The sequence below is a fragment of the Melanostigma gelatinosum genome, assembly GCF_949748355.1.
Source record: "Melanostigma gelatinosum genome assembly, chromosome: 5".
Classification (NCBI taxonomy): domain Eukaryota; kingdom Metazoa; phylum Chordata; class Actinopteri; order Perciformes; family Zoarcidae; genus Melanostigma; species Melanostigma gelatinosum.
The window spans coordinates 18,637,524-18,665,033 of record NC_136638.1 but is presented as its reverse complement, the minus strand read 5'-3'; the positions used below and the strand labels follow the sequence as shown (position 1 = coordinate 18,665,033).

At 43.1% G+C, this 27,510-nt stretch overlaps 4 protein-coding genes across 7 annotated transcripts in view; 2 read left to right on the top strand and 2 right to left on the bottom strand.

Annotated features, from left to right (window-relative positions):
- The window catches only part of LOC306777131 (uncharacterized protein), a 13,630-nt gene extending 9,432 nt beyond the window's left edge, over window positions 1-4,198 (top strand). The window contains exons 3-4 of the mRNA XM_079268117.1: window positions 266-499; window positions 726-4,198. Coding sequence (XP_079124243.1) covers window positions 266-499; window positions 726-3,271 — 2,780 coding nt within the window. The 3' untranslated portion in view covers window positions 3,272-4,198. The remainder of the gene's footprint in view (window positions 1-265; window positions 500-725) is intronic.
- Window positions 4,199-4,290: 92 nt separating this feature from the next.
- ttc9c (tetratricopeptide repeat domain 9C) lies at window positions 4,291-7,007 on the bottom strand. Of its 2 annotated transcripts, none has more exons than XM_079268591.1 (4): window positions 6,887-7,007; window positions 5,853-6,204; window positions 5,431-5,613; window positions 4,291-4,831 (listed from the first exon to the last, which is right to left on the bottom strand). In XM_079268591.1, exons 2-4 carry the CDS (start codon window positions 6,181-6,183, stop codon window positions 4,635-4,637), a joined length of 711 nt encoding a protein of 236 aa, XP_079124717.1. In that variant the 5' UTR covers window positions 6,184-6,204; window positions 6,887-7,007; the 3' UTR covers window positions 4,291-4,634. The 2 variants fall into 2 exon arrangements, with proteins under 2 accessions (XP_079124717.1, XP_079124718.1); XM_079268592.1 differs by lacking the exon at window positions 6,887-7,007 and adding an exon at window positions 6,357-6,402.
- Window positions 6,685-15,997, top strand: LOC306777460 (zinc finger protein ubi-d4-like). 3 transcript variants are annotated; one of them, XM_079268589.1, is made up of 12 exons: window positions 6,685-6,744; window positions 7,750-7,850; window positions 9,596-9,756; window positions 9,971-10,078; window positions 10,267-10,463; window positions 10,685-10,777; window positions 10,867-10,951; window positions 12,164-12,298; window positions 12,789-12,920; window positions 13,060-13,172; window positions 13,851-13,932; window positions 14,358-15,997. In XM_079268589.1, exons 2-12 carry the CDS (start codon window positions 7,819-7,821, stop codon window positions 14,441-14,443), a joined length of 1,224 nt encoding a protein of 407 aa, XP_079124715.1. In that variant the 5' UTR covers window positions 6,685-6,744; window positions 7,750-7,818; the 3' UTR covers window positions 14,444-15,997. The 3 variants fall into 3 exon arrangements, with proteins under 3 accessions (XP_079124715.1, XP_079124716.1, XP_079124714.1); XM_079268590.1 differs by having other exon boundaries at window positions 6,686-6,744; window positions 10,270-10,463; XM_079268588.1 differs by having other exon boundaries at window positions 6,686-6,744; window positions 9,971-10,120; window positions 10,270-10,463.
- A 2,131-nt stretch (window positions 15,998-18,128) lies between these two features.
- Window positions 18,129-27,165, bottom strand: LOC306777679 (sodium/potassium/calcium exchanger 3-like). The gene is made up of 17 exons (XM_079268888.1): window positions 26,926-27,165; window positions 26,577-26,678; window positions 24,678-24,754; window positions 24,468-24,542; window positions 23,741-23,825; window positions 22,708-22,811; window positions 22,477-22,551; window positions 22,047-22,072; window positions 21,893-21,946; window positions 21,540-21,676; window positions 21,087-21,256; window positions 19,757-20,024; window positions 19,434-19,600; window positions 19,232-19,346; window positions 18,908-19,020; window positions 18,585-18,650; window positions 18,129-18,329 (listed from the first exon to the last, which is right to left on the bottom strand). The coding sequence occupies exons 1-17, from the start codon at window positions 27,032-27,034 to the stop codon at window positions 18,219-18,221; spliced, it is 1,854 nt and encodes a 617-aa protein (XP_079125014.1). The 5' UTR covers window positions 27,035-27,165; the 3' UTR covers window positions 18,129-18,218.
- Window positions 27,166-27,510: the final 345 nt, after the last annotated feature.

Below are 27,510 nucleotides of genomic sequence, written 5' to 3'. Positions count from 1 at the left end.
AAACACTTTGCTGTATGAAACTGTTGGATGTTTTTTTTTCGTCACCATTTTTTATTTATATTTAACATAAAGAGTAGTGAAATAATAAATAAAAAGAAAACCAACAAGTCAGTAACAGTACAAAATACAATCTAATTCAGAGAACTAATAATTCCAAGGAAATAACGAGCTGATTATTACATCATTCTATCTAATCAATTGTTATCTGTTGTCACTTCGATATCAACATAAGATACATACTCAAGTTTTCCTCACTCTTTTTAAGGTTTCTATTCAGTGAGCGGGAGCTCTCTCTCTGACTCTTGCTACTCGGTGTCCAGTGACGCTGCTCAGGGAGGATCGTTGCCACCAGCCAGACCCCTGAAGCTGTGGGAGCAGGTTCCTCTGTCTGCTGACAACACTGACATCCTGTGGTCAGAAAGTACGGTGCCTCAACAGCAGCCTGCATTGCAGAGCAGCCTGGAAGACGCTGAACCCACAGAAGGGACGCCAGCTTCAGGTGAGCTGGTGCACCGAATAGATCCGTGTCATGCACATCCGTTCATTCAATATAGCAGGTTTAAAAACGTCAACTGAAGGCGGTTCAATGTAGTGCTCTGGCTGTAAACATCAGTAGAGCTCTTAAGCCTGGAAATAGATAAATATATATATACATTTAGTGAATGATTATCTAGAATAATAGATTAATGTTTTGTTTGAAATTCTCCTCTTCTTGTCTCTTACAGTCCAAAGTGACATTGAAGTGACTGGTCTGAGCTTTCTGTCTGATCTCTGCTCAGGACTCGGTGACTCCCTGACGTCTTCCCTCCTCCCCCTTCTTGACTCCACCTCCTCTTCCTCCTCCTCCTCCTCTTCCCTCCATCCAAACCCCCAAATGGACCCTCGCTACTGCATAGACCTGGTGTCCCGTCGGACCAAAGAAGTGTACCCCTACCCCAGCCCGCTGCATGCCGTCGCCCTCCAGAGTCCCCTCTTCACCTCCCAGAGCCGGGACCAATCAGCCTCTCCGAGCCCCGAAGGAGCCCAAATAGATGACTCACTAGAGTCCAACGCTGATCCAACTCTGCTTCTCCAGCCTCCTGCCCTGGCTTCTTTCACCCAGCTGGAGCAGTACATCTCTCGACTGGCTCGCCAGTACCAAAGTCGAGTAACTTCCTCCACCTCCAATCTCACTTCAGCTGCCACCCCAGGTCAAGTCAGGCACAGAGGCCTTTGTACCCCTGGCAAAAGTCACGGTTCTACGCAGTCCCTTTCTGCCTTTGAGAGCCGCAGTACACCCTCCACCCTGCCAGGGGGCAGCATCACTCCCTGTAAGTCTCTGCTGGGTAACTCTGCCAGAATTAGTCTGAGCACCACGGGGAAAAAATCCACCAGGAATTCTATCAACCTGGGTAACCTTCCTTCAGCAACCGGAGAGGACGTGAACATAAATCTGCACCTGAACTTTAACTTGAACCTGACTCTTGGTTTAAATTCTAGCCGGGGACTGGTGGACAATCCCAAAAATAGCAGCTGTGGAGCTTTGAAGAGCGACTTTGCTTCAGCTTCCACGGCCTCTGCTACATCACTCTCCTCCGCTACACCCACCCCGGCACTTAGGGCTCGCCCTCGCATTTCAACATGTCCAAGCAGCCTGAGCCACCGCAGTTCCCTGGAGGTCACTTCAGGGTCTGGACCCAATTCTGGATTTGGATCATCTACCTTCTGTCGCTCATTCGACTGGAGCAGCGGTGCTCCACCTGACACTGGACCATCAGTGTTTGGTACAAATTCTGGATCAGCTCCTAGGTCTCAGCGCAGTAGCTTCATCCAAGAGTCCAGCTCCAGTCCCAAGATAAGCGAAGACTCACCCATGGTGGAGGAGATCTCCCGCCTCTCAGGCCTCTCCAGGTCTGTCGTGGTTGGACTGATGGAACAAGGTGTGGAGCTGGATATCGACTGCTTCCAAACAGATACTGCAGGTGAGGTGAGGGGTCACAGTAAAACTCACTTGACAGCCCAGTCAGATCAGTCACATGACTATACTAGACTGACCGACCTGAATCCCCAGAGACCAATACAGCTGTCTCTCAGTGTCACCCATTCTCCACAGTCTCAGTCCAGCATCACCCCTCCTCTTTCACACTCTAGCAGCCCCATACACCCTTATCAGTCCATCCATATTCCCCCACCCCACTACTCCTCACACTGCCACTACCAGCAGACCCCTTCCCCATCCGATCTTCCCTCCTCCACGGCCTCCTCCCCTGCCTCCCGCCCCACCACCAGGGGCCGATCACCTCCCCGGCCTCTCCAGCCATCCCCTCTGGGTGCCACCCCGCTCTCGGTTTTCCGTCGGGATGCGCCCTTCCAGTGCTCCCTGCCTCGCACCAATACGAGGAGCTCTCCTTTGGAGCATAGCGGTATCCAACCAAGGGGTGGATCACTTCGGCAGGGTGGGGGAGGAAGTGGGGGGAGTGGCGGGTGGAAGCGGGTGGAAGGGGAGGGGCTTTATAGAGGAAAGCATGCCTCCCACAAGTTGATCCGGGCATCCACGGTAAGCAACTACGCCAAGAGAGAGGACTACAGCTCCGATTGGGCTGAGGAGCAGGAGAGGGAGCGATCAGCAGCCCAGACACCCAGGAAGACCTCCAACAAACTCTGGAGGGGCTTTGAGGGACGCATCTGGGGCAAAGAGTCCGAAAGCGAAAGAGAGGAGATGGACAGAGCAGAGTATGGCTACAGGTGGAGGAGGAACAGCGTTGAAAACTGGAGGAGGCAGCATCGAAGGGGGAAGGCCTCATCTAGCAGCAATGACAAGAGGCCAAAAGTTGAGAACTCTCCCATCTTCTCAAAGAAGAGGGCGAAGGAAGATGGGGAGAGACGTAGCACCAGCCTCAGGCTTTCCAGGAGGGCTTTGTTCAGGAGTGAGTCCCAAGGCTTGCTGGTGTCGCGTAACCACGCCGAGGAGCCCCCAAAGCAGGCACACTGGGTCTCCTCATTAGATGTGGGGCAAGGTGGCATGGGCCTCAGCAAACACGAAGGCGTCAGACGGCTGAGAGCAGAGGAAGACAAACGTCTGTCCTCCACAGCAAGCCTCTTTAACCTCTCTCGCTCTCAGAGCCTGGAAGGCAGCTGCCATTCCCTCTCCCCGCTCTCCTCCCCTTCCTTCTCTCCATCCCCTCCTCCACTGATGCCCCTGCAGCGCTCGCGGTCACTGAAGGACTTGGGGAGGAGAGTGTTTGGCTCCATGAGGTCCCTGAGTCTCAAACGGAAGCCATCCAAGAAATGACACTTGTACAAGAACATAACCATCACAGTAAATGCATCTTCTACGTGTTACGGTCAAAACACCAGTGATGGTTGGTATTATATTTAGTGTAAAAGTAAGTGCCATCATTTTAAAACTTCAAACACTTATGATTGATTAGACAGATTCACTGGTTTTATGATACTGGCGATAAGATATCTTCTAGTCTAGACCTTCTAGTATGACGGAAGTTCCTCTCAGGCACAAAGTCTGTAAAACCTGCTATTCATTTTGCTCTTGGCTCACGTCATTCATCTTAGTAATGTTTTCGTATATTTTTACACTTTATAGCCTCCCGAAAAGCATAATCGCAGTGCTTTGCAGCCAATTGATTTCATTGTTGCCTAAAGTCTTTTCTCACCGACAATGTATTATTGTAGATTGTGCACCCTACAGTAGCAAAGGTGAGCGCCGTAGGGTGCAGCAAAGCCCGCATCGAAATGTCAGTGAAGAAAACATCGGCTACAACTGTTGGGGTGAACAATTCCTTTTAGGAGCTGCAAAGAACTACAAATCTTCTTTACTACTGTGGGTTTCAGTGGAGTTTTTCAAAGTGTGAATGTTGTTTCAAAGGATTTAACATCTAACGCCCAATTTAAAGATATTGAATATGAACTCGTATTAGCTATAAGCAGAACCCTCCTGTAACCATGAGTATGAATGTGTATCTGTATACTTCTGCATGCTGCTCTGTGACTAGTTCAGTGATTATAGCTATTGTGAGTGTGATATTCCTCCGTTTTTAAGGGCAGCAGTGCCTCTGAAGTACAATCATGTTGGCCAGATAATGACCAAAACCAAGCAAATACTCTAACTTGATATTGTGCTCAGGATTTTCAAATAAATATGGAATGATTAAAGATATTGAGTTATTTGAGACAAAATGTGGCTTCTCATGGCTTACGAATAATAAAAGAACCAATAACTAAACTTGTACTGTGCCTGAACTACCTTATTGCATTATATAATCAAATGAGTTTGTTAAAGAGACAGAGACTGGATGTTATTTAAAAAAAATATTTTACTTAAACTCACAAAATCGCATTCACAGTACTGACCAAACAGCTGCAATGATGAAGGCGTAATCAGAACTCTTAGTGCATTATGTCACTTTAGCTTTCAAAAGCATCTTCGTGAAATATCCAAACTAAATACAGCTTTGCATCCGTGTTGCTAGGAAACTAAACTTCCCCCATCCTCTCCTTTTCTATTTTCAGCAGCGACATCTTTCGTTTCATTATGACTGCCTCCCAGTACTCTGTGTAATCTTACTTTCTGATGCACACCTAAAAGGTCACACGAGTCAAGATGTGTGAACATTCTTCAGTTGTAATCAGAGTCTCTGTCAGTTTGAGGCTTCATTTGGTGGGCTGAGCTGGCTGGCTAAAACTCCTTCACTGGCTCTGTGGGTTTGGTAAATGCCTTCTTCGGAGTTGCTCTTCGGGCTGGGGGAAAACATGCCTCGGTACATGGCCCTCTCTTTTTGTAAATCACGACTCAGTTTCTCCTCGGCCCTCTGCAGCTGTTTCCTCACATTGGCATCTGAGACAGAAAAGGGAAGATGTTTTATTTTGGAAAGACATACTTTCCTTTATCCAAGAGCTGAGGACTAGTAAAGAATCTGCAGGATTATGCGTTTAATGTATAGATATGATTCACCCAGCAATTCTGTGACACAACCTGCTGTCCTTTGAAGGAAAATCAACATTGTGCAAAAATCTAATATATTTGAAAAACCTTTATTACGTGATGCATTAAATGTATCTTGCTTGTTTAATCAGTGATACGATATAACATGCTTTAGAGCTGCTGGTCGGTGGATTTTTTAGTACCATGAGACACAGTAAGGCTAGCAGTCTTTATGCGAAGTTAAGCTAACTGGCTTTAGCTTCATATTTAACGACATGAGTGGTATCGAGCTTCTCAGCTAACTCTTGGCAAAAAGGGGAATAAGCATATTTAAACATAATAAATACATGACAGTATGTATACACTGTACTAAGAAAAGGAAGCATCACAAATAAGAATAGGGACTAAATAAACATTTGAGATAAATATCCATCTTAAGTGATTCGTGAAAACATACACTGATTGCCTAAGTGGGCTGTGGATGACCCTGATGTGCTGGCTCTTTTTCTTACCATTAGGCTGCTCTCTGCAGGCCTGGGTGAGGTACTGTTTGGCAGTCTGTGCATCGCCCATCTCCAGAGTGGCTACTCCTGCCCTGTACAGTGCCTTGACATCACCCGGCCGCCACTGCAGCACCCGCAGGCTGTAGTCCCGCACACGAGAATAGTCAACACTCTGTCTCTGCAACAAACAGGCTGAAAGAGATATATTTATACATATATAAATATATTACTACACATACGGTACCCGGCTGGCAATTTCCTTTCATAATGCAATCAATGAAAAAGCTTCTAAAAGGAAGTCACTGAATTGCAGAGGGATTTGTTGGTCGGGCATTTTCACATTGAAATGATTATCAGGACTCCATATAAAACTAGCAACTACATGAAACTACTGAGCCGATATTCATATGCATAGTTGTGATGATATCTACCAGCTAAGTTGTTGTAGCAGTCCACTTGTGTGTTTCTCAGTGAAGCCTCCTGTTCAGGTGTGAGAGCAGGTATCTCAGGCGCAAACCCTTTCACTGACGCCATCACATCGGAGTCGAGGCCTCTGAGAACCAGCAGAGCTCGGTGATAACGCCCAATGGCTGAGCGAAAGTTCTTCTCCTTGTAGAAAACATTCCCGTCCGTTTTCATTTGGGCCGCTTCCTCTAGCGAAGTCCATACAGGCTTTACAGAAGTCTGTCGGTGTCCAGAAAAGCTCGGTTCCGCCGCTTCCCCTTGCACATCCATTATCTCGTCTCCTCCTGCAGCCTCCATTTCTGCAGTGGAGCTAGTTACCTGTTGAGATTAATTAATAGGTACGTATTAATACAAGTTTCATGGGACCTTGTTAAATAGGCGCTCATTTGGTTTTACAGTCCCCCCCCACCACCCCCTTTTTGGCACTGGTAATTAACTGTACTGCTGGAGTAGAAAGAGAGGAAACTCACAAAATGATAGATGCAGTGGGAGCCTCTCTCAAACAGCTGGGAAATATAGAGTTTATAGAAGAGTGAGGAGGAGTAGGAATGAGCTATTATTATATTTAGTAAGAGGAGATGTTGGTTTGAATCCAGTAGTTGGCGGTAATGCAACACTTTGGATGTCAACCGCTATTAAAAGCCAAAGAAGAAGAAGGTCTCTTAATAGCTACAGCCTCCTCGAACCAGTCCTGCAGGTGCACAGTGTTTAAATGGTTAAACTAAAGGCATTAAGTCCACTGGTTTACCCGGAAGAGAAGTGGCATCGTTGCATCCCACTGAACCAACGTATGAGTATTCCCATGTTGCAAAGTAACGTTAGTTGGACAGCTGCTCCCTGCGTGGACCTGGCTCTCTGGTAACGTTACAGCTAACCGAGCTAGCAAAGTTACCAACGCCACGGACCTACTCACTAGCTACACGCTCATTCTGTTCAATTACAGGCTGCCTGCTCGTTGTAACGGTTTGGTATCTTAATGTGTGGTCGATAAATTGCTCACCTTATTAAGCAACCGAAAGGAGAACCAACGGACAACTACTTCATGCAGTTGACAGTCATTCTGCTGTTGTAGTGGCGCTTCCTTGTTCTCATGAGCAGAGATCAAAACTTCTACTTCTTGCAGCGTTACCGCCACAACAAGGCCAAAGCAGGAACTACCAGTACATGAATATAAGAACGTCTATCGCTACATTTATTGTTGGAATGCTGTTAAGCATTCCAACTATTGTTATCCTGTTTCTTTATTCCACTATTTCTTCCGTCCCCCGTTTCGTCGCAACGCTTCTTCTTCTTCATTTTTTAAGCTACAGAAACCGTTCAACTATCAAAATGTTCAGCTCCTTCAGCTCATGTCTGATATGACTTTTTATATTTCTAACCTTTAAACTTTTTGAATTATTAAGCTTTTTGCAACTTTTTTTTGAATGGGTTTCTATGGAGAAGATTTTCAAATCCTTCAAAAACTTCTTCAACTTTCAAATCCTTCAACTTCCTCATACTTTCAGCGACAGACACCATTTCAACTTTCAAATGTTGAGAAAACCCTGATTGGCCCCTGATGATGTGGCGGGCTGTGCAGTTGCCCATTTTGGAAGATTGGTAATCCAGCCTTGACAATTTTGAATTTGATTGTTTGGTTTTTGGACACTGATTGAGCAATTATATAGGCCCAAATGCACTGAAAGTATCTGAAGCGGGAGTTTTGTACACCTATTGTTATAAACGACCGAACAAGCACCAAAAGCGTTAGGTGCGCCAAATATTGCGTTCAGTGAGTTTGGGCCTTTGAAATCAAGTTAAAAGATCAATGCTGAATTGATTATGCAGTCTGTTTAAAGGGCACTTCATGTTTTTTTACCTTAGGAGGCGGTGACGGTTACGAACGTCCATGCGCAGGCGCAGTGGCACTTCACACAACCGCAATAAGCAAACATGGCGGCGGCCGTCGACAGTGTTGTGAAAGTGTAAGTTTACCTTTTATTTGTTGTGAGAATAAAACGAGCAGCCAGACAGAGTTGAATCTATAAATTGATCAATCATCATGTTACTACAGGGTGCTGAAAACTGTAACGTCAAACATCGCATCCTTAATCTTCAGTACAATGTTTGTCCCGAGAGAATATCGTTACACTGAGCTAATGTTAGCTTGTTAGCTGTGGGCAAATAGACTTGAGGCGAACCCATTGTGGAGCCGTAATTTAGTCATTACGTCTTTCTAACATAGCCACATGGGTATATTTAAGGTGGGTTTGCACACAATATATCCAAACTGTTGCTAGTCAGCCGCCTGCAGGTAAATAAGAGCGTTATTTCAGCAGTAACATGTCAGGTTGGCGGGTGCTTTGTTGTGACGAGAGGCTTGCTAACAATCAACCTTTTGTTCTGACGTCCCTCCATCGGTACTGATGTTGTAGTGAAGCCAGGCTTCGTCGATGTTTGCTTGCTGTTAATACATGTAGCGACAGTACAGTCCTGAGAGCAGGCTGGTTATTACAATGAGACAGATTGGTTCCAGAGTGAAGCCGAGAACAAATGCTGTATTTGTGAGGAACGGCGGCACTCACTCGTTCACCATATTGTGATTATTCATTCTAGTTGCGTTACAACGAAAATGGCTGCCCTATTATAATTTGTGATCATGTTAAATTATAGAAATATCAAAGTGGTGGAAGTGAGAGTCATGAATTACGTTACGCTTCTACATGCACACAAAGTAACAGTCGGTTGTCTAGAAAAGCCATTTGCAGTGATGGCAGCTTAATATAAGTTAACACACAAAGGAGACCCGTCAGACGGTTTTTATGTTCTCGTCAACGTGGTCAAATGTTAACTTTCATTTTAGGTTTTTCTCGGTCAATGTATTAAAATCACCCAAAGTGTATAGCCTACTGGTGTTGCACTCACATTCATATCTCCACAGTGGCTCAACAGACTTTTACCATTCAAACTGCATTTGAAGCATCCGCCCCCTTCATTCTTTTGCGTTTTCAACAAACCCCTTTATAATGTTAGTTTATATCACAAGACACACATGCCCTGGCAACATGGGGATGATCCGGTGCAGTTCTACAATAGCCAGTGTGTGTGATCACATCGTCAAAGTTTAGGTTATTGCGACACATAACCATTGAAGAAAATGTGTTTTCATGTGAATATAACTTCTATTGTGAATGTGTCCCTTTTCACTTAAGTATCGTGTTGGCCAGGCTGATATTGGCTTATTGCATCTATATTAGTATCTTTTTTGTATGTTGGCAGATTTGTAGCAAGAAATTGTTAGAAAGATATTTATTTAAGTAAAAACAGTGTTACCTAGTTGGTTGCCCTGAGCGGAATCAAAAGTGTATATTTTAATTGAAAAATGTCTCACTAAGTGCATGCCTTGGTAATTGTTTCTTTAAAAAAAAGACGGTAATCTTTATGAAGAAGACAGTCTTTAATTCGATGCATTTGAGAGGTCCAGAAAAAGAAATAAAACTTGAACACAACAAGGCCATTTTAAGATTGTAAAGATAGTGTGGATTGTATATGTGTGAGAATGCAGAGACTGTTGCAGATACTACTTGCATACATTACATTGTAGCTCAACTGTGTTTTGATTTACACTTTTATTTTTTTAAAGCTTAATTTTCAATATTTATCCATCAATGATTATTATTATCGTAATCTGTGTTATTTGACTTATCAGTGTTCAACTTTCTCACTCCAGGCTGGGAGAGCAGTATTACAGAGACGCCATGGAGCAGTGTCATAGTTACAACGCTCGCTTGTGTGCTGAGCGCAGCATCCTCATGCCTTTCCTGGACTCTCAGACTGGTGTCGCCCAGTCCAACTGTTACATCTGGATGGAGAAGAGACACCGGAGTGCAGGTATATAATGAGTGTGGAATGATAATTTAATACTGCCATTAATTGACGTTCAATTCACTTTTTTAATTGTAATTTGCACTGTACTTTTAGCATGCTATCTGTACAAAAAACACACCGTTCAATACACAAAAGGGGTGTTATAAGTGCCACAGATCACACCGAAACATACTCCGCCTGCTGCTTCTTCTATATGTGCGGTTCTGTGTGTCATCAGGTGTCGCTCCGGGGCAGCTGTACACTTACCCAGCCCGTCGCTGGAGAAAGAAACGCCGCTCACATCCCCCGGAGGACCCCCGCTTGGCCTTCCCGCCTCTCAAAGCAGGTATCACTATTGGTGGAACATCCTGTCTCCCATCACAGTCACGTGGGTTCATTCATCCTCGTAGAATTTTGTAAATATATTTAGTAAATATCTGTTCGTATTTAATTGTCACAGGGGGATCCTCTGTCTGGTTCTGTGTTCATGACATGGCAATGCATGTTTTACCGTTTTGCTTGGTGTGTGTTCAGCAGATGTGGAGGTGAATCTGAAGCGTGATGCGTTGGGGGCAGTGGATGGCAGCAGTCTGGAGGCCCTGCTGAAGGGGGAGCCCCTTGACAGGAGGAGCGGGGTGTCGGACATTCGAGGCCCCGAGGATGACTCGGCAGCTGTGGAGCCTCCGGCCACCTCGGCGACCACTCACACGTCCTCTGGGCGTGTCCGCAAGGTGCAGCTCAAAGCCGGCTTAACACTCTTACCAATGCAACTGCTATTCAGTAACTTGTTTGACAAGGTTGTTGCTAGAGCACAGGACAAATAATAGGGATGGATTTAGATTGTATTCCAAGGTCTTCCCAAACATTGAACTCTAAATGTTAGGAAAGTACTGTAATGAAGAGTTCATAAATTCAACACAGTGAGATCTAATCCAGAACCGTCTCACTGCAGAGAGTCTTGGACCACGACGACTACTTGGACGACCTGGATGATGAAGACTTTGAGGATGAGACCCCGAAGAGACGAGGCAAGAGCAAGTCCAAGGTAAGTGCCTCATCTTTTTCTGCAGTCAGTTCCCCGTGGGATTTTTCGGTAGTGTACAAAACGTGTCAACTGTTGAATGGGTTCTATAGGGGCGCAGCGACAAGAACGGCAAGAAGAAACAAGAGGCTGCGGCTGCAGCGCTGGAGGAGAGGGAAAAACCGTATGCCTGCGACAGTGAGTTTCTTTCAATGCAATGTCCGTGTGTGTCATGCACGTCAGCAAGAGAGGCTTTTGCATTTTACCCTGAAAGACAAAAACGAGCCCTTTGCCATGCACGGTATGATGTGAAAGACCCCGTCTGGAACTTAAGTTTGGCAGCATAGAAATTAGGGGTGGGAATCACCAGAGGTCCCGCGATACGATAGTATCACGATACTTAGGTCACGATACGATATTATCACGATATTCTGAGTATTGCGATAACATAGGCCTATATTGCGATTTATTACTTTTTTCAACTTCAAATTATGTCCCGAAAGGAAAACTGTGTCAACATAAGATAAAGTTTTCAGTCTGTTCATCTCACTTCAATCATTTTTATTGCAGCAAAATAGGATTGTCAAGCAGACAGACTGACCAACGATGTCATAAATGTTGCATGAACCTGACAAACTGAACCGTTTGTATTACTACATAGTCCAACTTAACTGAATGCAAACGTGTGGACTAAGTATATGAACTATAAGTTATATAAGTAGGATATTAGAGTTATATAACTCAGTATAACTTGCGATGCGTGGACGTCAAGGGCAAAGAGACAGTGATGCGCTGCACGCTCCCCATGAGCCGGCTACTGTTGGCAGATTTAACCCCGTTGTGAGGCCAGATGTCTCTATCTTTGTTTTGACCAACTTCCTACCAATCACGCTGACCCGGGACCTTTGCTGACCCCTCACCAGAAAATAACTCAGCACCATCTAGTGGACTGAAAAGGTAATTGATTTGATTTTTAAAAAAAAAAGGTTTTTTTAATTAATTTTTTTAATAGTTTATATAATAAAAGATCGATACTTGGCGTCCGTGTATCGATACAATATCGCCACGCAAAATATCGCGATACTATGCTGTATCGATTTCCCCCCCCCACCCCTAATAGAAATGTAAAAAGTCCAAATGCGTTGTTTTGTGTGCTCTGTAACTTCCTGCTGGCCTCATCAAACTGTGCAAATGCTCACCTCCGCTGTATGAATTGCCTACTAGCACGTTAGCCAAATATTGAAGTTGAAAAAATTGAAAATAAAGCCGGTTGTCGGGTGATTAACGGCATAGTTTTGTGGTTCCATCTTGGGCCTGTTTTTGGACGGTAGTTAGAATTAGCCGCCATCACTTTAACACTTTTGTATGACCGTGTGTGTGTGTGTGTGTGTGTGTGTGTGTGTGTTTCAGTCTGTGGGAAGCGCTACAAGAACCGTCCTGGACTGAGCTACCACTATACACACTCTCACCTGGCCGAGGAGGAGGGCGAGGACCGCGAGGAGATCGAGGCACCACCCACTCCTCGCCAGCCTGAGGAGCAGAAGAGTGAGTCACTCTCTAGTGCTGAGAGAGAGACAGAGAGAGCATGTGTGTGTGTTTGTACAAGGGAAGTCTCTCTCTCATTCTTTTATCTTTTTATATTTTGTTTTACACCTTTTTTCACTTTTTCGTTTTTAAATCCCACATTTGGGATTAGACTCTGTGTTCCTGACTGAAACATGCTTGCACAATTGGGATTCCTGTCTTCTTTTTTTAAGCATATCATTCATATTTTTAATTTTTTTCCTCCAACATATCCATCGCATTGCTCTTTTCTTTTATGCGCCAAACATCGTTTTGTCATTAATTTGTTTGGATCATGAGCATGAACAAGTTTGTCTGTGCTTTAAAGTTTAAAATATTTCATTTATAATCTGCATTTTACTACCGTCAGACCAACAGCTACATGTTCATCTGGAAAAGATAGTGGTATTCATCCTCAATTTAGAGTGTTTTAAGGTGCACTGAATGGTTTCTTCACTCGTTCTCCTCTCAGCTACTAAGAAGGGTCCCAATGGGCTGGCACTGCCCAACGATTACTGTGACTTCTGTCTGGGAGACTCTACTTTAAACCAGAAGACTGGCCAATCAGAGGGGCTGGTGTCCTGCTCCGACTGTGGACGCTCAGGTATGACCTGGACATGTCTCTCTCATTACTAATTGACTGTTCACTCAGTGCCCAATAGTTACTGTTGCTATGCCTGTCGAGTTTTCTGTTCGTGCTTCTTCCGTGACAACATCCCTCCCACGTCCTCTCCTTCCGGCAGGCCATCCGACATGCTTGCAGTTCACACCGGTGATGATGGCGGCAGTGAAGACCTACCGCTGGCAGTGCATAGAGTGCAAGTGCTGCAATGTTTGCGGCACCTCAGAGAATGATGTAAGCCCCTTTTTATGTATACACACGTGACAACATTTCTCTCTTGTCTCCTCCTTCCTGCAGGTCATGTATGCATGCAGCTGACATGAAGGAAACACTGGCTAGCCCACTTTCCGCTCTCTGTGATCACCTACGCTTTGTTTTAATGCAGCGTTAGTTTCGACAGAGGGCAGAAATGGAGAGAAAATGGTGCTTTTTCTAAAGTTTATGGACATATTGTCAGTATCTCTCACTTGCCTTGTTTACTGATTTAGTTATCGAAAGTTACTGATGTAGGTCTGATTAATATCTGGCCATGTGACTGTTAAACATGAAGCAAAACCAGCAACAAGATGACAGCAAGTTGGTTGCCAACAGAAATACAGACTAATTGGATATGCTAAATATTGCACCATCCCTTCACTGCCACTAGAAGATTTCAATCTCGTTTTCATTGTAAAAATGCACCCAAGATTGTACACCAGACTCCTCAAATATAATGAATTGAGTTATTATAAGTGAAAATGAAATGTCTACATTTTAGAATACAATGAAAGTCAGAATCGTTAAGTTAATTATCACAAGCACTGCAGCTCTCAGCCAGTGTTTTCATCACAAACACAACGGTCTCCCTTCCTCTGCTTGTCTGATGTTCTCTTCCTGTCTAAGCAGTGGACTGAGGATGTTGTGTTTTTGTAGGACCAACTGCTGTTCTGTGATGACTGTGACCGAGGCTACCACATGTACTGTCTAAGTCCCCCCATGACTGAACCACCGGAGGGTAAGCCAATACTGCAGGAGTTAACCGACTCGAAGGACATGTTGTTATACATCCCTGATGTCATCACTTGGTTGAAGGCCAGTTTTACTGCCGGTTATTAACGGCTGATATTCAGTAAAAATATGCAATCGGGTCATCGGCATTAATGCTCTTTAGTCGTTGATCACTGATAAATCCATGTTGAAATTGAGAGGAGCAGAGCTAATGTTAGTAATGTTGGCAGTAATGCGCTAATGTACCGAGGTTCCATTATGATGCGTTCAGCTCTGCTCAGTAAAAAGCATTGAGCGACGGTAAATTATAACGTTATCATGATTTGTTTAAATGCAACCACTGGTGTAGAAATACACCATCAGTCAAGTGTATTTATTTGTTGAGTCTATTTAGGAGTGAACCTGGCCTCACTGTGTTTATATTGCGTACAGGGAGCTGGAGCTGCCACCTGTGCCTGGTTCTGTTGAAGGACAAAGCCTCCATCTATCAGCAGAACCAGAGCTCCACCCCGGAGTGACATCATATCAACAAGTCCCGCCCCCGATGGCAACATCAGACCTCCTCTCAGTCCAGAGCACCAGGCTCTGTCCAGATGTAGCTGAGCCAGAACGCAGATCAGCGTTAGAAGTCTTAATATCTACAGAGTCGGGGGGGGGGGGGGGGGGATCAGTCAGTCAACATGGCAATCAAACTATCACTACCAACCTGCCTGCAAAACCCCCGTGGCTTGCCATCAAACACATACATATTGTGAGTATATACAGTATAGACACACACTCTCTTCTGGACTGTTACACACACACACACACACACACACTAGATACAGAGACGGAGAGCATGCAGTAACCGCTGTCTCCATGGGAGCTCCCAGGAGTGAACGGATTGGCCTCACAGCTAATGATCTGCATGACACAGCGTGGATTGTCAAGACAACACAGTTTTTTTTCTGCCAAAATATCTATTTTTACTCCCTGAATGCGGGAGAAAGATAAAAAAATCACCACTTATACGGTTGAGGAATATTATTATTATTATTATAATTATTACTACTATTGTTATTGTTCTGGTTACTAGTGGACTTTTGTGGTGGCATTTTTTTGTGTACTTTTGTCTGATCCATTGGAGCGTAAATCTGTTAAAGAGGTGTCAGTGCCAAGGTCCACCATCGTAAGAAATACACACAACAATTACCCATGGAGTTTATCATAACCACGTCAGCCATCTTTGTTTCATTTTAAATCAGTGGGACAACAAAAAACTTTGGCTTTGACTCGTTAAGCTGTTAGCACAACATCTTTGGCCTTTCTTCTTTAGGGTTGCACCAAAACCAACTTGTGATCTTTGATTCTGTTACTGGTTTGATCAGTTACTTTAAGCAAACACTATACAACAGAACATAATAATGTAAGTTGGACTCATTTAGTGAAATGCCTGTCTTCAATGTTATTTCTCCAGCAGACAGAGCTAACATTCTCTTATTTTGAAAAACATGGCTTTTAATAAGTGAGATAGTTCTGTAATACGGGAAACTAGTAAACATAAAGGTGCATCCTTTTCGCAAAGATGTTTTGTGCTAGCTTTGAAAACAGTTTTGCAGAGACATCATCCTTCACAAGTCAACATCTGCTGTTAAACTGATGTCACAGAATCATTTATAGACTGTAGCTGCTTTTATCATTTGTCACACTGAGGCAGATTTGCATGCAGATTGCACCTGTATGAATGCACACACACACTCACACCACAAATGTTTCTTTTTTGTTGTGCCTTTATTTTTTTTTTTACATTTTATATTACCTGATATTCCATTGGTATTGGGGAGTTTTTTCTAGTAGAATTTTGTAAAGTCTATGGTATAGCAAACACTTCAATATAGCTCCTAATGCATTCTATGTACTGTATTGACTTTTTCTATTTTTGTTATGACTGTGACATGTTTGAATTTATTTGATTATTCTGATATGTCAGACCTCCATTATGAGTATTTGTAAAATGATGTACTTTGTTGTACTATTTTTATTTTTTACATTTCTTTGGTATCAAAGCCAATTTAGCCTGACTGAAATAAAATCACTTTGAATTACATGCTCGTTGTATTTGTTTTACACAATAATACATATTTTCCTGCTGGAATTGCGTAATGCAGTTGACATACATTTTGATTAGTTGATAGCCATCTGCACTGCAGAATATTTGGTGTGAAAGTATTGTGTTGCTTCTGTGGGGGGGGGGGGGGGGGGGGGCTTGGTTTGTGTACATCCACACTACCAACTAATTTTAAGCAATTCTTAAGTATCAAGGCTGTTCACACAGGAAAATGTGACAAATGGAGCGGTTATTCACAGCTGTGAAATGTTTCTTAAAATGGATGGTGATTGACAACCTTCAACGAAAACAGAAATATAAGTTTTAAATCTTTGGAAAAGCATCTTGAGGTTCAAGACTGTCCGATGGTACACCTATTGTAACATTTCTTGATGGTACAAAACGGATTCTTTCTGTACTAAAAGCAAAAATTGTGTACTATAAGAAGTAGAATACGTTCCATATTGTATAATATATGCAGTCAGCATACAGAGTGCAATGACCATTCGTTATGTGTCAAGAAAGTTGGATGATCGATGATTGTAATGCGTGTGTCCCGGCTTCAGCACCTGGACAGCTCCCTGTACCAGCCAGTTGAAGGTGGTGTAGCTGTCCACAGTGCTGAAGTACTAAAGGTAATAGCTCTGTGTCTCCGAACTACATGACATTAGTCTGTAAACACACCATGTTATACAATTGCACCATTTCCTAAAAACACAGAACTTGTATTTTCATCCCATGAATTATATTGATAGCAGGCACTGTGCTCCACATTTGGAACAATTATTAATATCTGTGGCGTAACCACAATACACGTACCGGTATATACAACTTGTGAAAAACAGGTAGTATAGTATGCCATAAAAGTGCTGTAAAAATGAGTAGTTTAGCATGTCAAAAGAAGTCATAATATTGTATATTAAAAAAAGATGGTATCGGAAGTCTAAAAAAGTCATAAATAAATCCTAGTATAGCCTGTCAAAAATGTATAGAAAAAGTCATAGTACAGCATGTTGAAAAAAGTCAAGAAAATGTCATAGTGTAGCATGTTGTCGAAATCTCATGAAATTATGGTGTAATATATGTAAGTAATTGTATGTGGAAAAAAACAAATCATAGTATGTTATTTTGAAAAAAAATCATAAAAGTTATATTCATTTTGTAGTTACGGTAATTCATGAAAAAGCCAGGGTATAGTATGTCGAAAAAAAGTCCTAAAGAAGTCCTAGGATAGTATGTTAATGCTTGTGCTGTTACCTAACCTAGCTCAGCATTTTAATGTGGAAGTGAGATGAAAAAGACATTTTGTTCATGTGTACACTTTTGGATTTCACTGTTCAGCTGTAAGTTTCAAAGATTTTCTATCTAGACCCCCCTTGGGGTGAGGGTTCACTGCGTATGCCTTACATGTTATTTGTTTTCCTTTAATTTGGTTGTTAAATACATGACACATTTCATAGTGTATGCTTTGCTTTGATGTTTTTTTGGTCGTCTTACTCACGTTTTACTTATAAGCGCAAGTTAAAGCAATTTAAGAAGACAAAGGCAAAACCTCACAGAACACAATATTTTATTTCACTCAACAACACACACTCAAGGACTCTCTCCAAACACAGACATTCACAAACACATTGCCTTTGTTCAAAGCACAGAGATACCACCTCTGGGGGCAAGACAACAGCGGCTTTGTGCAATTATCTGGAGCGTGATGATCAGCCATGCTTTGCTGGTTACAACCACAGACACAAAGGCGTGATGAAAACTCGACATTAAACTTTACATTATATAACTTCAAGCACTGAGAAGCAACTACATAACTGTATATGTGTAATCATCTGGTCATCGTGGCAGTCATAACATATGAATAAGTTACACACATTGGGGTTTCTTATACAATATTTGTTTTAGAATACAAATACAATACTATATAAATTTGTTTGCGAGACCAGTTGGGTCTGATTACACAAAATCTGGGCTGGAGGTACAAAACCATGTAAAATACTTGTTTATCAAAGGTAAACAATGTAGCTTTTTAGGCAGCCGGTGTCGAAGTAACACTGCTCAAACATGTGAAATGAAAATTCATCCGTCCGTACGTCTGATGAATAATGGCAGCAGTGAAGCAGGAGAACAAGTCAGACATCTTGCTCATGCGTCCTGTTGTATGACTCCTGAATGTGAGTGAGCATGGGGAGGCTGCATGTCCTTTACAAACTCTCGAAGCCGACGGCGCAGAGGAGGAAGATGGCGTAGAGCAGTATGAGACAGAGTCCCAGCCTGCGGTCCAACCTCCAGCTGTTCAGATGGACACACAGGACCTGAGAAAGTAATGGACGGAAAGACAGAGAGCTTCATTTCCTTTGCACTGCCCGAAATATAAGTCTCTGAGTTTGAAAACAGAGACAAGGGCATGCAGGCCTAGACAGGAAAAATACAAGACGAAATGATTGGTGAAGAAAAACAGGCAACAGATGCTGGTGCAGACTTTGTTTACTCATGTTACAATCTAAGAAATAAGATGATTTAACTGAATTTGAACAACAATGATCAGATAGGACGGGGATCTAACTCACAGTGAGTATGACGGAGGCCAACAGAAGAATCACTGAGTATACCAGGCCTTTGCTGTTGATTGTCACCTAAAAAACAGAGATGACAAAGCATTAACATGTTGCGAAATGATACAATATGTGTTCATTCAAGGTGTTCTATACCTCAAGACAGTCATTTACTTCATTTTGGCCTCCACTACATTCACATTTTTTTTAATACATGAGTCAACAGTTGACACGGGGGAGTGACAGGATAACCAATAGGATATTGTAATGTTATTAAGATCATGGGTCAAGTGAGCTGCATGAGACATCAATCAGGTAAAGAACACTTTTGGGGTTACCACTGATCCGTAGCTGACGACGATAGTCCTCAGTGCCCAGGGGAAGCCCAGGCCCAGCAGCACATCAAAGATATTGCTGCCAATGGAATTGGACACAGCCATGTCGCCCATCCCTGCAACGATTTGACATACACACAATACAACTTTGTGGAATTTAAGAAGTGCGAAGGCATTCAAATACCATCCAGTCAGTTTTCTGTCAAAAGTGTGCTTGTGAATGCGATTTAGTTTTGTAACATAGTAAAATGTGGTAAAAAGACAGGTGGTATACATGTAAATATGTAAATATGTGCTGAGACACTTTAAACACACACGCCAACACACCTTGTCGGGCGACAATGAGGCTGGCCATACAGTCAGGGACACTGGTGCCAGCTGCCAGAAAAGTGATACCCATGATGACTTCTGGAATTCCAAGTGTGTAGCTGATTATGGTCACCTAGACAGAGACACAGAGGGAAGAGGCTGTGTATATGTATGTGTGTGTGTGCACGCAAGCATGCTGGTGCATTGCTGTGTTTCTTACCATCCAGACCATGAGGTAAGAGTAGAGGGCTATCCAGAGCGTGGAGGACAGGAAGGTGAGCAGGTACCAGCGCTCCCATTGCGGCAGGTTACAGTTGGGGATGGTGAAGTGAAGCAGGACGCTCAAGGGCCAAGAGAGCAGCCACTTCAGACGCACACACCAACCATCTGAAGGAATTATGAAAACACGCACACACGTTTCCCCACAGGGATCACTACAGATTCATCCAAACGTATTCATGTGGCATGGCTTGATTATCTTAGTATCATCCCTTTTTAATGAGCTTTTCAATGTGTGAGTGTCTGATTTCTTTCACCACTCACCTGGCAGGACGAAGGGTTCGAAAGGAGTGTTCTCCTCTCCTTCCTCCTGCTGCTCTTCCTCTTCCTCCTCTTCCTCTTTAGGCTGCACTCCACCACCCGTCTCCCCCCCGGCCTCTTTACCCCCCTCCTTATCTTCCTCAAGCGGCTGCCTGTCTCCCTCCGACGCCGTCCCGTTCTCCCTCCCCCACGGCCCGTTAGCACCGAAACCTTCCTCCCCCGATGCTTCCCCCTCCTCCGGCCCCCCCTGGGACCGAATCAGCCTCTGCCTCTGTTGGGTGGGGAGGGAGGGAGTGAGGGTTAAGTCAGAGAAAAGAACGAAGGAAATTAAAAGAGAAGAAATCTAAATTAAACGAGAAAGAACTTAATCTGACTGTAGCAGAGCCAGGCATGTCCTCACATTCACCAGAGCGGATTTGGTAAGCAGCGATCTGGGGCATGGCACAGAGCAGGGGCAGCAGGGGAAGTCACACTTTAATTTGGTACTGGAAATGGCAAGCACACATGCAGGAGAGCCGAGAGAGTGAGGAAGCCAATTTTGAAGATTGAGTTCTTGTCTGCTTTTGTGGGTTAATATTATGCATTAGGCAGCAGTCTGTGTGTTTGTGTTTGTTTGTTTTGTGGCAGCAAATAGGATGTCGATCTCATCTTTCTGTCTAACTGCAAAACTCCTGTGCACAAGCTGCGCTGTGATTAGTATCCATATAGCAATTAAAAACATAAACACCACCACCAAGCTGAAATGGTAGCCTCTAAACGCACACAGACTTTTCTTTCAGTACAAGTGGAGATAAGCTGAAAGAGTTCTCATAATGGCAGATTGTGGGAGGATTGAAAAGATCGGCTGTTTCTTTCAATCAGTCCATATAATGCCACTCTTTGCTTTCTGCTATGAATAAAAACAGTCAGTTAGTTCAGCATTTCCCACTCATTGTAACATGTATACTACTAACTCTGAAACACACATTTCTCAATATATATATACGTTGAAATTAAACGTAGCAAAGGCCCCGAAAACAAAATTTGGGCCGTTATTTTACAACTTGTCATATAAGATTTAATGGTGCAAACAATTTAGTAAAGACACTATTAAGTAGTTTTAGTAACGACTAAGAGAGGCCTTTACAACCACTGGAGCAGTTCAGGTACACAAGCGTGAGTGCCATGTTCCTTCATTGAATATGCTGTAATTTGACCAACATGAACCTGCTTATTTGACAGTGATATATTGCTTTTTAAAAAGCTGCACATGCACATTTAAATACCCACCAACCTAGCCGAAAACACGGGGGAACTTGACGTTATGTGAAGGGTGCAAGCAAGTGCAGTGTACCTCGTTGATGACCATGCGTGCTGCCATGCGCATGCGGGTGAAGGGGGGGAAATGCGGGGTGATGAGAAGGCGGAGGCTTGCCTCTGAGAAGGAGAGCTGGTGGGGATGCAGGTTCAGCAGCTCATCCACCATCACCACCCCTGAGTCCTGGCCGGCCACCACACATGATTCTGGGGGTGGATGGAAGTTAGCAGGAGATATCAGTGGAAAAGAGAGGATCGTTTAATAAGACAGCAGACAAACAGGAACACAAAGAGTACAGAGTGGAGAAAAATCTTGTCCATCAATGTGGTCTCGTTCTATTTCAGCCTGTTGGAAATCCACAGGGCAACAAAAATGGGTTTGACTGTCAGCCTTAAATGTGTCACTGGGTCTGCTGAATGCTGCTCAGAGACCGAGGGGCCATTTTCTCATGTTTTGAACATTCACACGTGCATACACACGGTCCAGCACCTGGCTTCAGCGGAACCATGTCGTTGTCACAGTCTCCGATATTTCCGACAGCAGTGGTCCGTCGTAGGCTACTCAGACATGGTTGACCTGCCCTGGTGCAGTGTCTCTCTACCAGGCTGCACAGAGATCTGTTGAACCTACACACACACACACACACACACACACACACATACACACACACCCCCCCCCCCCCCCACACACACACACACACACACACACACACACACACACACACACACACACACACACACACACACACACACACACACAGAGATGTCGTGTCTTCAGGAGGTATAGAGTGGTGGCTTGATTACAGCAGGATGTAAATGTGAGAGGAATGAAAAGAGACTCACTTCATGATGATTATGTATAGTCCGTACATGGACATCAGGATGATGGTCTCCCACCTGAAACATGCACACACACCAACAGATATTTATAAATACGAATACATTCGTCACACTGACAGTTATCTTGCAAACTGATATCCAATCAACAGAGGCTTACCACAGGACTTTGTCATCATAGATAACCTGCAAAAACAATTAAAATATACTTTAATTACATCTAAAAACAAATATACATATATATACTTTTTCCATACTTCATCAAAGGAAAATAGAAGATTGATTCGCTAAATATCAGCTAATAAAGTTACCGTACTAGCATTAGCTCATCGCATCTTGGTTACAATTCTAAAACAAAACAAATTAAAAGGATCCTCATGAAAAAATGTTTTGATTATGTGTTTATGTAAAAAAAGCATATTACAACTGATAGGCTAATAAATGAATATTGGCCTCAAATGTCCAGTTCCATCAAGCTGTAATTTTGTATGGAGTGAGTAGTTTCTCTCCACTAGTAGCCGTACAAAGCGTTTGTGGTAAATGTAGGAATTAGAGTAGGTGGTGTGTGTGGACACTGGAGGATTTCTCACCATGATAAGCACCACGATGGACAGGATGTAGAAGACAGCATCACGGAACAAAGGCCACCAGCTCAGAGAGATGGGCTGGAAAGAGACACGCATTGTACATTTTCATGAGTGAAATCAAGCATATTGAGATGAGATGATGTCATCATATTTAAAAATAAAAGCTTGAAAAACATCCATTGGCTTTTAGGTCTGAAAAAGTGATATTATTCCTCCTTTTCGCTTTCGCTGTACCTGTCCAGAGAAGATGCCACAGAGGCCGATGATGACCAGGATGTTAAAGACAGCTGATCCCACGATAGTTCCCACACCCACGTCTCCTTTTGTGATAAACACTCCTAAGAACACGGAACAGGAAAAAAAAGAAACTATGAATCATCAGAAAAAATGTATTTAATGTGGTTGTCTGAAATGAATAAATGTTGCATTGTCTTTCCCAAGCATACATAAATGTGTTAAAGTTAGCCATAATGTCTCTCTCCCTTGAACAGAAATATTGCATCTTGGGTTCATAACCACAGACGCTGTGCGGATATCTTTTATCTTATGCTACTCATGTGGAATATTCACTGCAATATTGCCTAAAGCCATTCCAATACTTATGAAAGCCAGCCTTTCTTCTTTTGAGAATAAAATAGATTACGTCATATATGACAAAATGTCCTTAAGCCACATGGATTCAGAAGCAAATGTTTCATTCGTACAAATTACAACAATATATATATATCTGTTTTAATAAACTGTATCTGTGTCTTCTACTGAAAGTAGTATTCAGGATAATGTCCCCCATAGTGTTCCAGTGTCTCACATTTCCAAAACATGTGATGCGATGGTTTCTGTCTGTTTTATATCTGGGCCAAAGCTTCCAAACACTGTGAACAACGTCCTTTTGTTGTCTACATTTCACTCTGGAAACCTTTGATTTCATCAATGCCAAAGCCTGCATTAAAGAAAGAAAAATATAAATGTCTGTGATTTTTCTACCAAAAGTGTATTTTTTGTCACATTTAAGTCCACATATATCAATAATGATTTGGAAGAGAATACTTGGCCACTGAAGTAATCCATCAAGCAAAATGAAACGTGCTCTGCTCGCCATCTTTGTTCACGTCTACTTAACGCTTTAAATCAGCGCGTCTGATTCACTCGACTCCTCTCAGTCTGAACCAGGTGAAGGTGTGATTGCACTTAATTGGAGAACTGATGTAGCACTCATTGGGCTGACCCATTAGAGTGAGTAATCCATGAGACGAGCGTCCATACTGACCAATCAGAGAGGTGAAGAGCTCGGGGGCGGAGCTCCCAGCTGCCATGAAGGTTGCCCCGGCAACATCCTGACTGAGTTGAAGGTTCTGGAGGAAGACGAGTTTCGACAGATTGAAAGGATGAAACTGGTGATATTCTACATGTTTCTTCCTGTCAACAAACCCTAAATCAATGCTTTGATCCGACTATGTGGATCCAAAGCCTGATACAGTCTCCAAAAACTATTAAAAACACAAATGAGCCACACTGTTGCACTAGAGACGAACATGGCACTGGAATTTAATTTGTGTCAGTCCCACATCACCCAAAAGAATATTAATCCGCATTTGAAAATAGTCCCCAACAAATGCACTATTTACTCATGTTTGATTCATGTTTAATTGACACTAGGCTGCATAACTGTTTAGGTGATTTTTTTTGCCTTTAAAATAAATATAAACAATGAGTATGTAATCTGTTATTAAAGATTTACGTCTTCAGTTCAAACAAATGTGCTTGGGACTGGGTGACAGATGGGGAAGACAGAACGTACTGATATATATCTGGACTAATGCATTGTTGGTTTACTTTGTTTCATTAGATATAAAGACAGTAACAAAATAACTCTTTATCCCAGTTCATCTGAAAAAACATGGAGACAACATCAACTATCTAATTGTAGACAAACTACAGTATAAGCCCCACATGCTTTTATTTATTTATGTATTAGATGTGTCTTTAGTTCATACCTCTGATACTTTTTCCAGTGATGGCACAAAGTAAAATTCACACACAATGGCCAGCGCATGGAACATGTAGATAGCCTGTGAAATAAAGGAGACACGTTATCGGCCACATGGCTGATATAAACTTATATATCTGTTTGTGAGTTTAATCCAACAAAAAAATGAAGCTTCCGTCATTTCAAATTCTGGCTTTCAGGCAGAGTCGATACTCACGCAGAGAACATGAAGGAGTACCGCTCCCTGTCTCCTCTGCTCTGGAGTGAAGATGTCTCCAGGAAAATCACTGATAGCTGCAGAAGAGACGCACAGACAGTAAACTAACGACGTATAAAAGGAGGGAAATCCCTGAACTACAGCTGAAACGATAAGTGGATTAATCGATTGGTTGACCACAGAAGAATCAGTGAAAGCAAACATTTTCCAGCCTCTCAAATCAGAAGATTTGTTGCAACACACAGCGATTTAACAACCCGTTGTTTGTATACCACCACTTTCACGACCTGAGAATGGGCTGAACACCGTGAACGCTGTTATTGTCTGGGGGTTACACTCCCATGTGGGGCCCAACGGCTCTTTGCTGACGCAAAAATGGGATTATTTTTGTATCAGCGTATATATATTGTGTTAGGAAAATGTTCACTATACCTTTAAATGTGTTGTTTATGGAGCTTTTTTCCTATCTTTAATCAAGAGAGTGGTCTTTCAATTCGAGAGCATGACTCATTGATTTCACTTCAGATTTTGTAATAGCCCTTGATTGCACTTTGAATTCTGCTCAAACTGTACGCTTGCACTCAAGATATATTATTGCCTGCACAGATTTCATGCGCTTCAGCCCTTCTCCTCACACTTCTTCTGCTTCTGTGTGCTCGTTAAAACATCATTTCTCAGATTTCTCCTCTGCTCTTGGATTTCCATTGGGGGCAATAACCCTGTCAAAATGCCCCCAACCAATGGAATACCAGATGTAGTATTGATGCCTCGTTGCGGATGCATACGCTATATTCCTTATAGGGCATCTAATTTGGGTGAGTTAGACAGTGCATTGCAACCATCCTCTTCCCAACTGAGAAGAGGTGTTATGCTAGACTGCACCGTCTTTCAAAGAAGCTCAAACTAATGCCACGACTCACTGCGCCATAAAAAAAGAAGCTTTTGTTATGAGGCAGCTCAAAGCAACAATAACATGGAAAGTTGCCTCCCAAGTGACTTTCAGATTTATTTGTGAGTCAGGATTTATAAAACCGCCGCAACAAACGTGAGTTAAACAAGTGTGACTAGTGGATGAGACCTTGCACAGAGGCAACATTGTGCAGTTAGAGCCGAACAAGCATCATGTTTGGTGATGGAGACAGATATTGAATGATACTATGATTTAGTTTTCATACTTTTATCACCAAGAACAAGATGGTGCTCTTGAAAATAGTAATATGGTAATAGGAAGATAATGTCTTTGAGGCCTTGAAGTTTAATCTGTACCGTTTCCCCCACAGGGAGTTTTCTTTAGCTTAACACATTTTTTACACGCTTTATGATCTGTAATTGGCAACTAAATCTCTTCATCGCTCAGATCGTAAGATGATGTCACTGTTTCTCTCTCAGTCTTTCAAACCAGCCAAATGGATCCAAGCACCACACAAGCGATGCGGGAACTGCTGATGAGAGGCTACAGCAGGTCATTAGAACGGGGCAGAGGCACTTTGAACAGCTCCAGATGCACCACGACCATCCAACCACAAACTCAGCATTCAGTTTCCTAGCAACCGGGTCCCCTCAAAGGCCTAACTGTGTTTAAACATCAAGATGTGCAGAGTTGATGGATGAGGTGGAGCGGAGAGGTATAGATTGATGCACGGAGGACTTGGATTAAACACAACGCTCTCACACACACACACTTGTACTAAAATCATCACAGTATTTACGACATCAATATCCAAACCCAAACTTAAATCTAGGCCTGAAGGTCCCCAGTCCAACTCAACACACTCACAAGTGACTGTAGGTCTATTTTTGTAAGGATAAAAAAGAAGAAATCACCTTGTCTCACACACACACACACGCACACACATACACACACATACGCACACGCACACACACGGTTAAATGTCTTACCAGATCTAGAAATACTGTCAGTCTTGTTGTTGTCTTCTTCTAGCTGGATGAGCTCTCTCTTGGACAAGGAGATGTCATAATTCACAGTGGATGCGTGGGAACCTACAAAATAGGGATTGACATATAAATACATAACTAAATATATAAGTCACTATACTGTATATCTGAGTGTTTGAGAAATACAGTGAGTTTGCCCAACTGTAACGTTTTTATTTGTGTCTACTGTGCTGCTAAAACATTCTATGGTTGTAAATAACTAATATTACTGCAATCTAACATTTAAATAATGCGATTTGCATGGTTAAAGACAACACGAGTAACGAATCTGTGTATGTTCCTTGTGAAGCACCTGTAACATCGTTAAAGTTGAAGAGCCAGGCGACTGCGAGCAGAGTGACTCCACAGAAGCAGAGCCGCGGGAGGAGACGCGTCTGTCTCGGTCTCCTCGGTGCCTTCATCCCGCCAGACGGCCTCGCTCGAACGGCTCTCCGCTCAGAACATGTCGCCTCCGCCGCTACACGGTCCTCCTCAAAACAGACTGGATCAAACTGGCCTCTCCTTGTTTTTCCGATTTATCTTCTTTCGGCTATTTTAGCTTTGGGCTCCATCCACGATACAGGAGTATATCTGGCGGGTTCGGCCTGTCATCAGCATCTCAGCACCGACGCACGAGCTCAAACTCCAGCAGACACACAATGAAATCATCAGCCAGCTCCGACATAAAAAAAAAACATCTCCTGATTCAGACCGTCATCTCCTTCTCCTTCTGCCCTACATATGAAGCCCCACTTAGTGGTTCTCCGTATGGGAGGGGGTGTTTTCAAGTCATGGACAAGACCACCAGGGAGCGCCTTCAACTGGGAGGGGCGACTGGAGAGACGGGAAATAATTGATGGCCGGATCTGCTGATGCGTTAAAAAAAGTCATCAGTAAT

Coding starts and splice junctions, on each gene's coding strand:
- ttc9c (XM_079268591.1), bottom strand. CDS start 6,183: ATGGAGGCTGCAGGAGGAGACGAGATAATGGATGTGCAAGGGGAAGCG. Junction 5,614..5,852: donor CTGCTACAACAACTTAGCTG/GTAGATATCATC, acceptor TATCTCTTTCAG/CCTGTTTGTTGCAGAGACAG. Junction 4,832..5,430: donor CTGCAGAGAGCAGCCTAATG/GTAAGAAAAAGA, acceptor TTTCTGTCTCAG/ATGCCAATGTGAGGAAACAG.
- LOC306777460 (XM_079268588.1), top strand. CDS start 7,819: ATGGCGGCGGCCGTCGACAGTGTTGTGAAAGT. Junction 10,121..10,269: donor CTGTCTCCCATCACAGTCAC/GTGGGTTCATTC, acceptor TGTGTTCAGCAG/ATGTGGAGGTGAATCTGAAG. Junction 12,921..13,059: donor CTCCGACTGTGGACGCTCAG/GTATGACCTGGA, acceptor TCCTTCCGGCAG/GCCATCCGACATGCTTGCAG.
- LOC306777679 (XM_079268888.1), bottom strand. CDS start 27,034: ATGAAGGCACCGAGGAGACCGAGACAGACGCGTCTCCTCCCGCGGCTC. Junction 26,679..26,925: donor CAACTTTAACGATGTTACAG/GTGCTTCACAAG, acceptor CCTATTTTGTAG/GTTCCCACGCATCCACTGTG. Junction 22,552..22,707: donor GTGGCATCTTCTCTGGACAG/GTACAGCGAAAG, acceptor GTCTCTTTCCAG/CCCATCTCTCTGAGCTGGTG.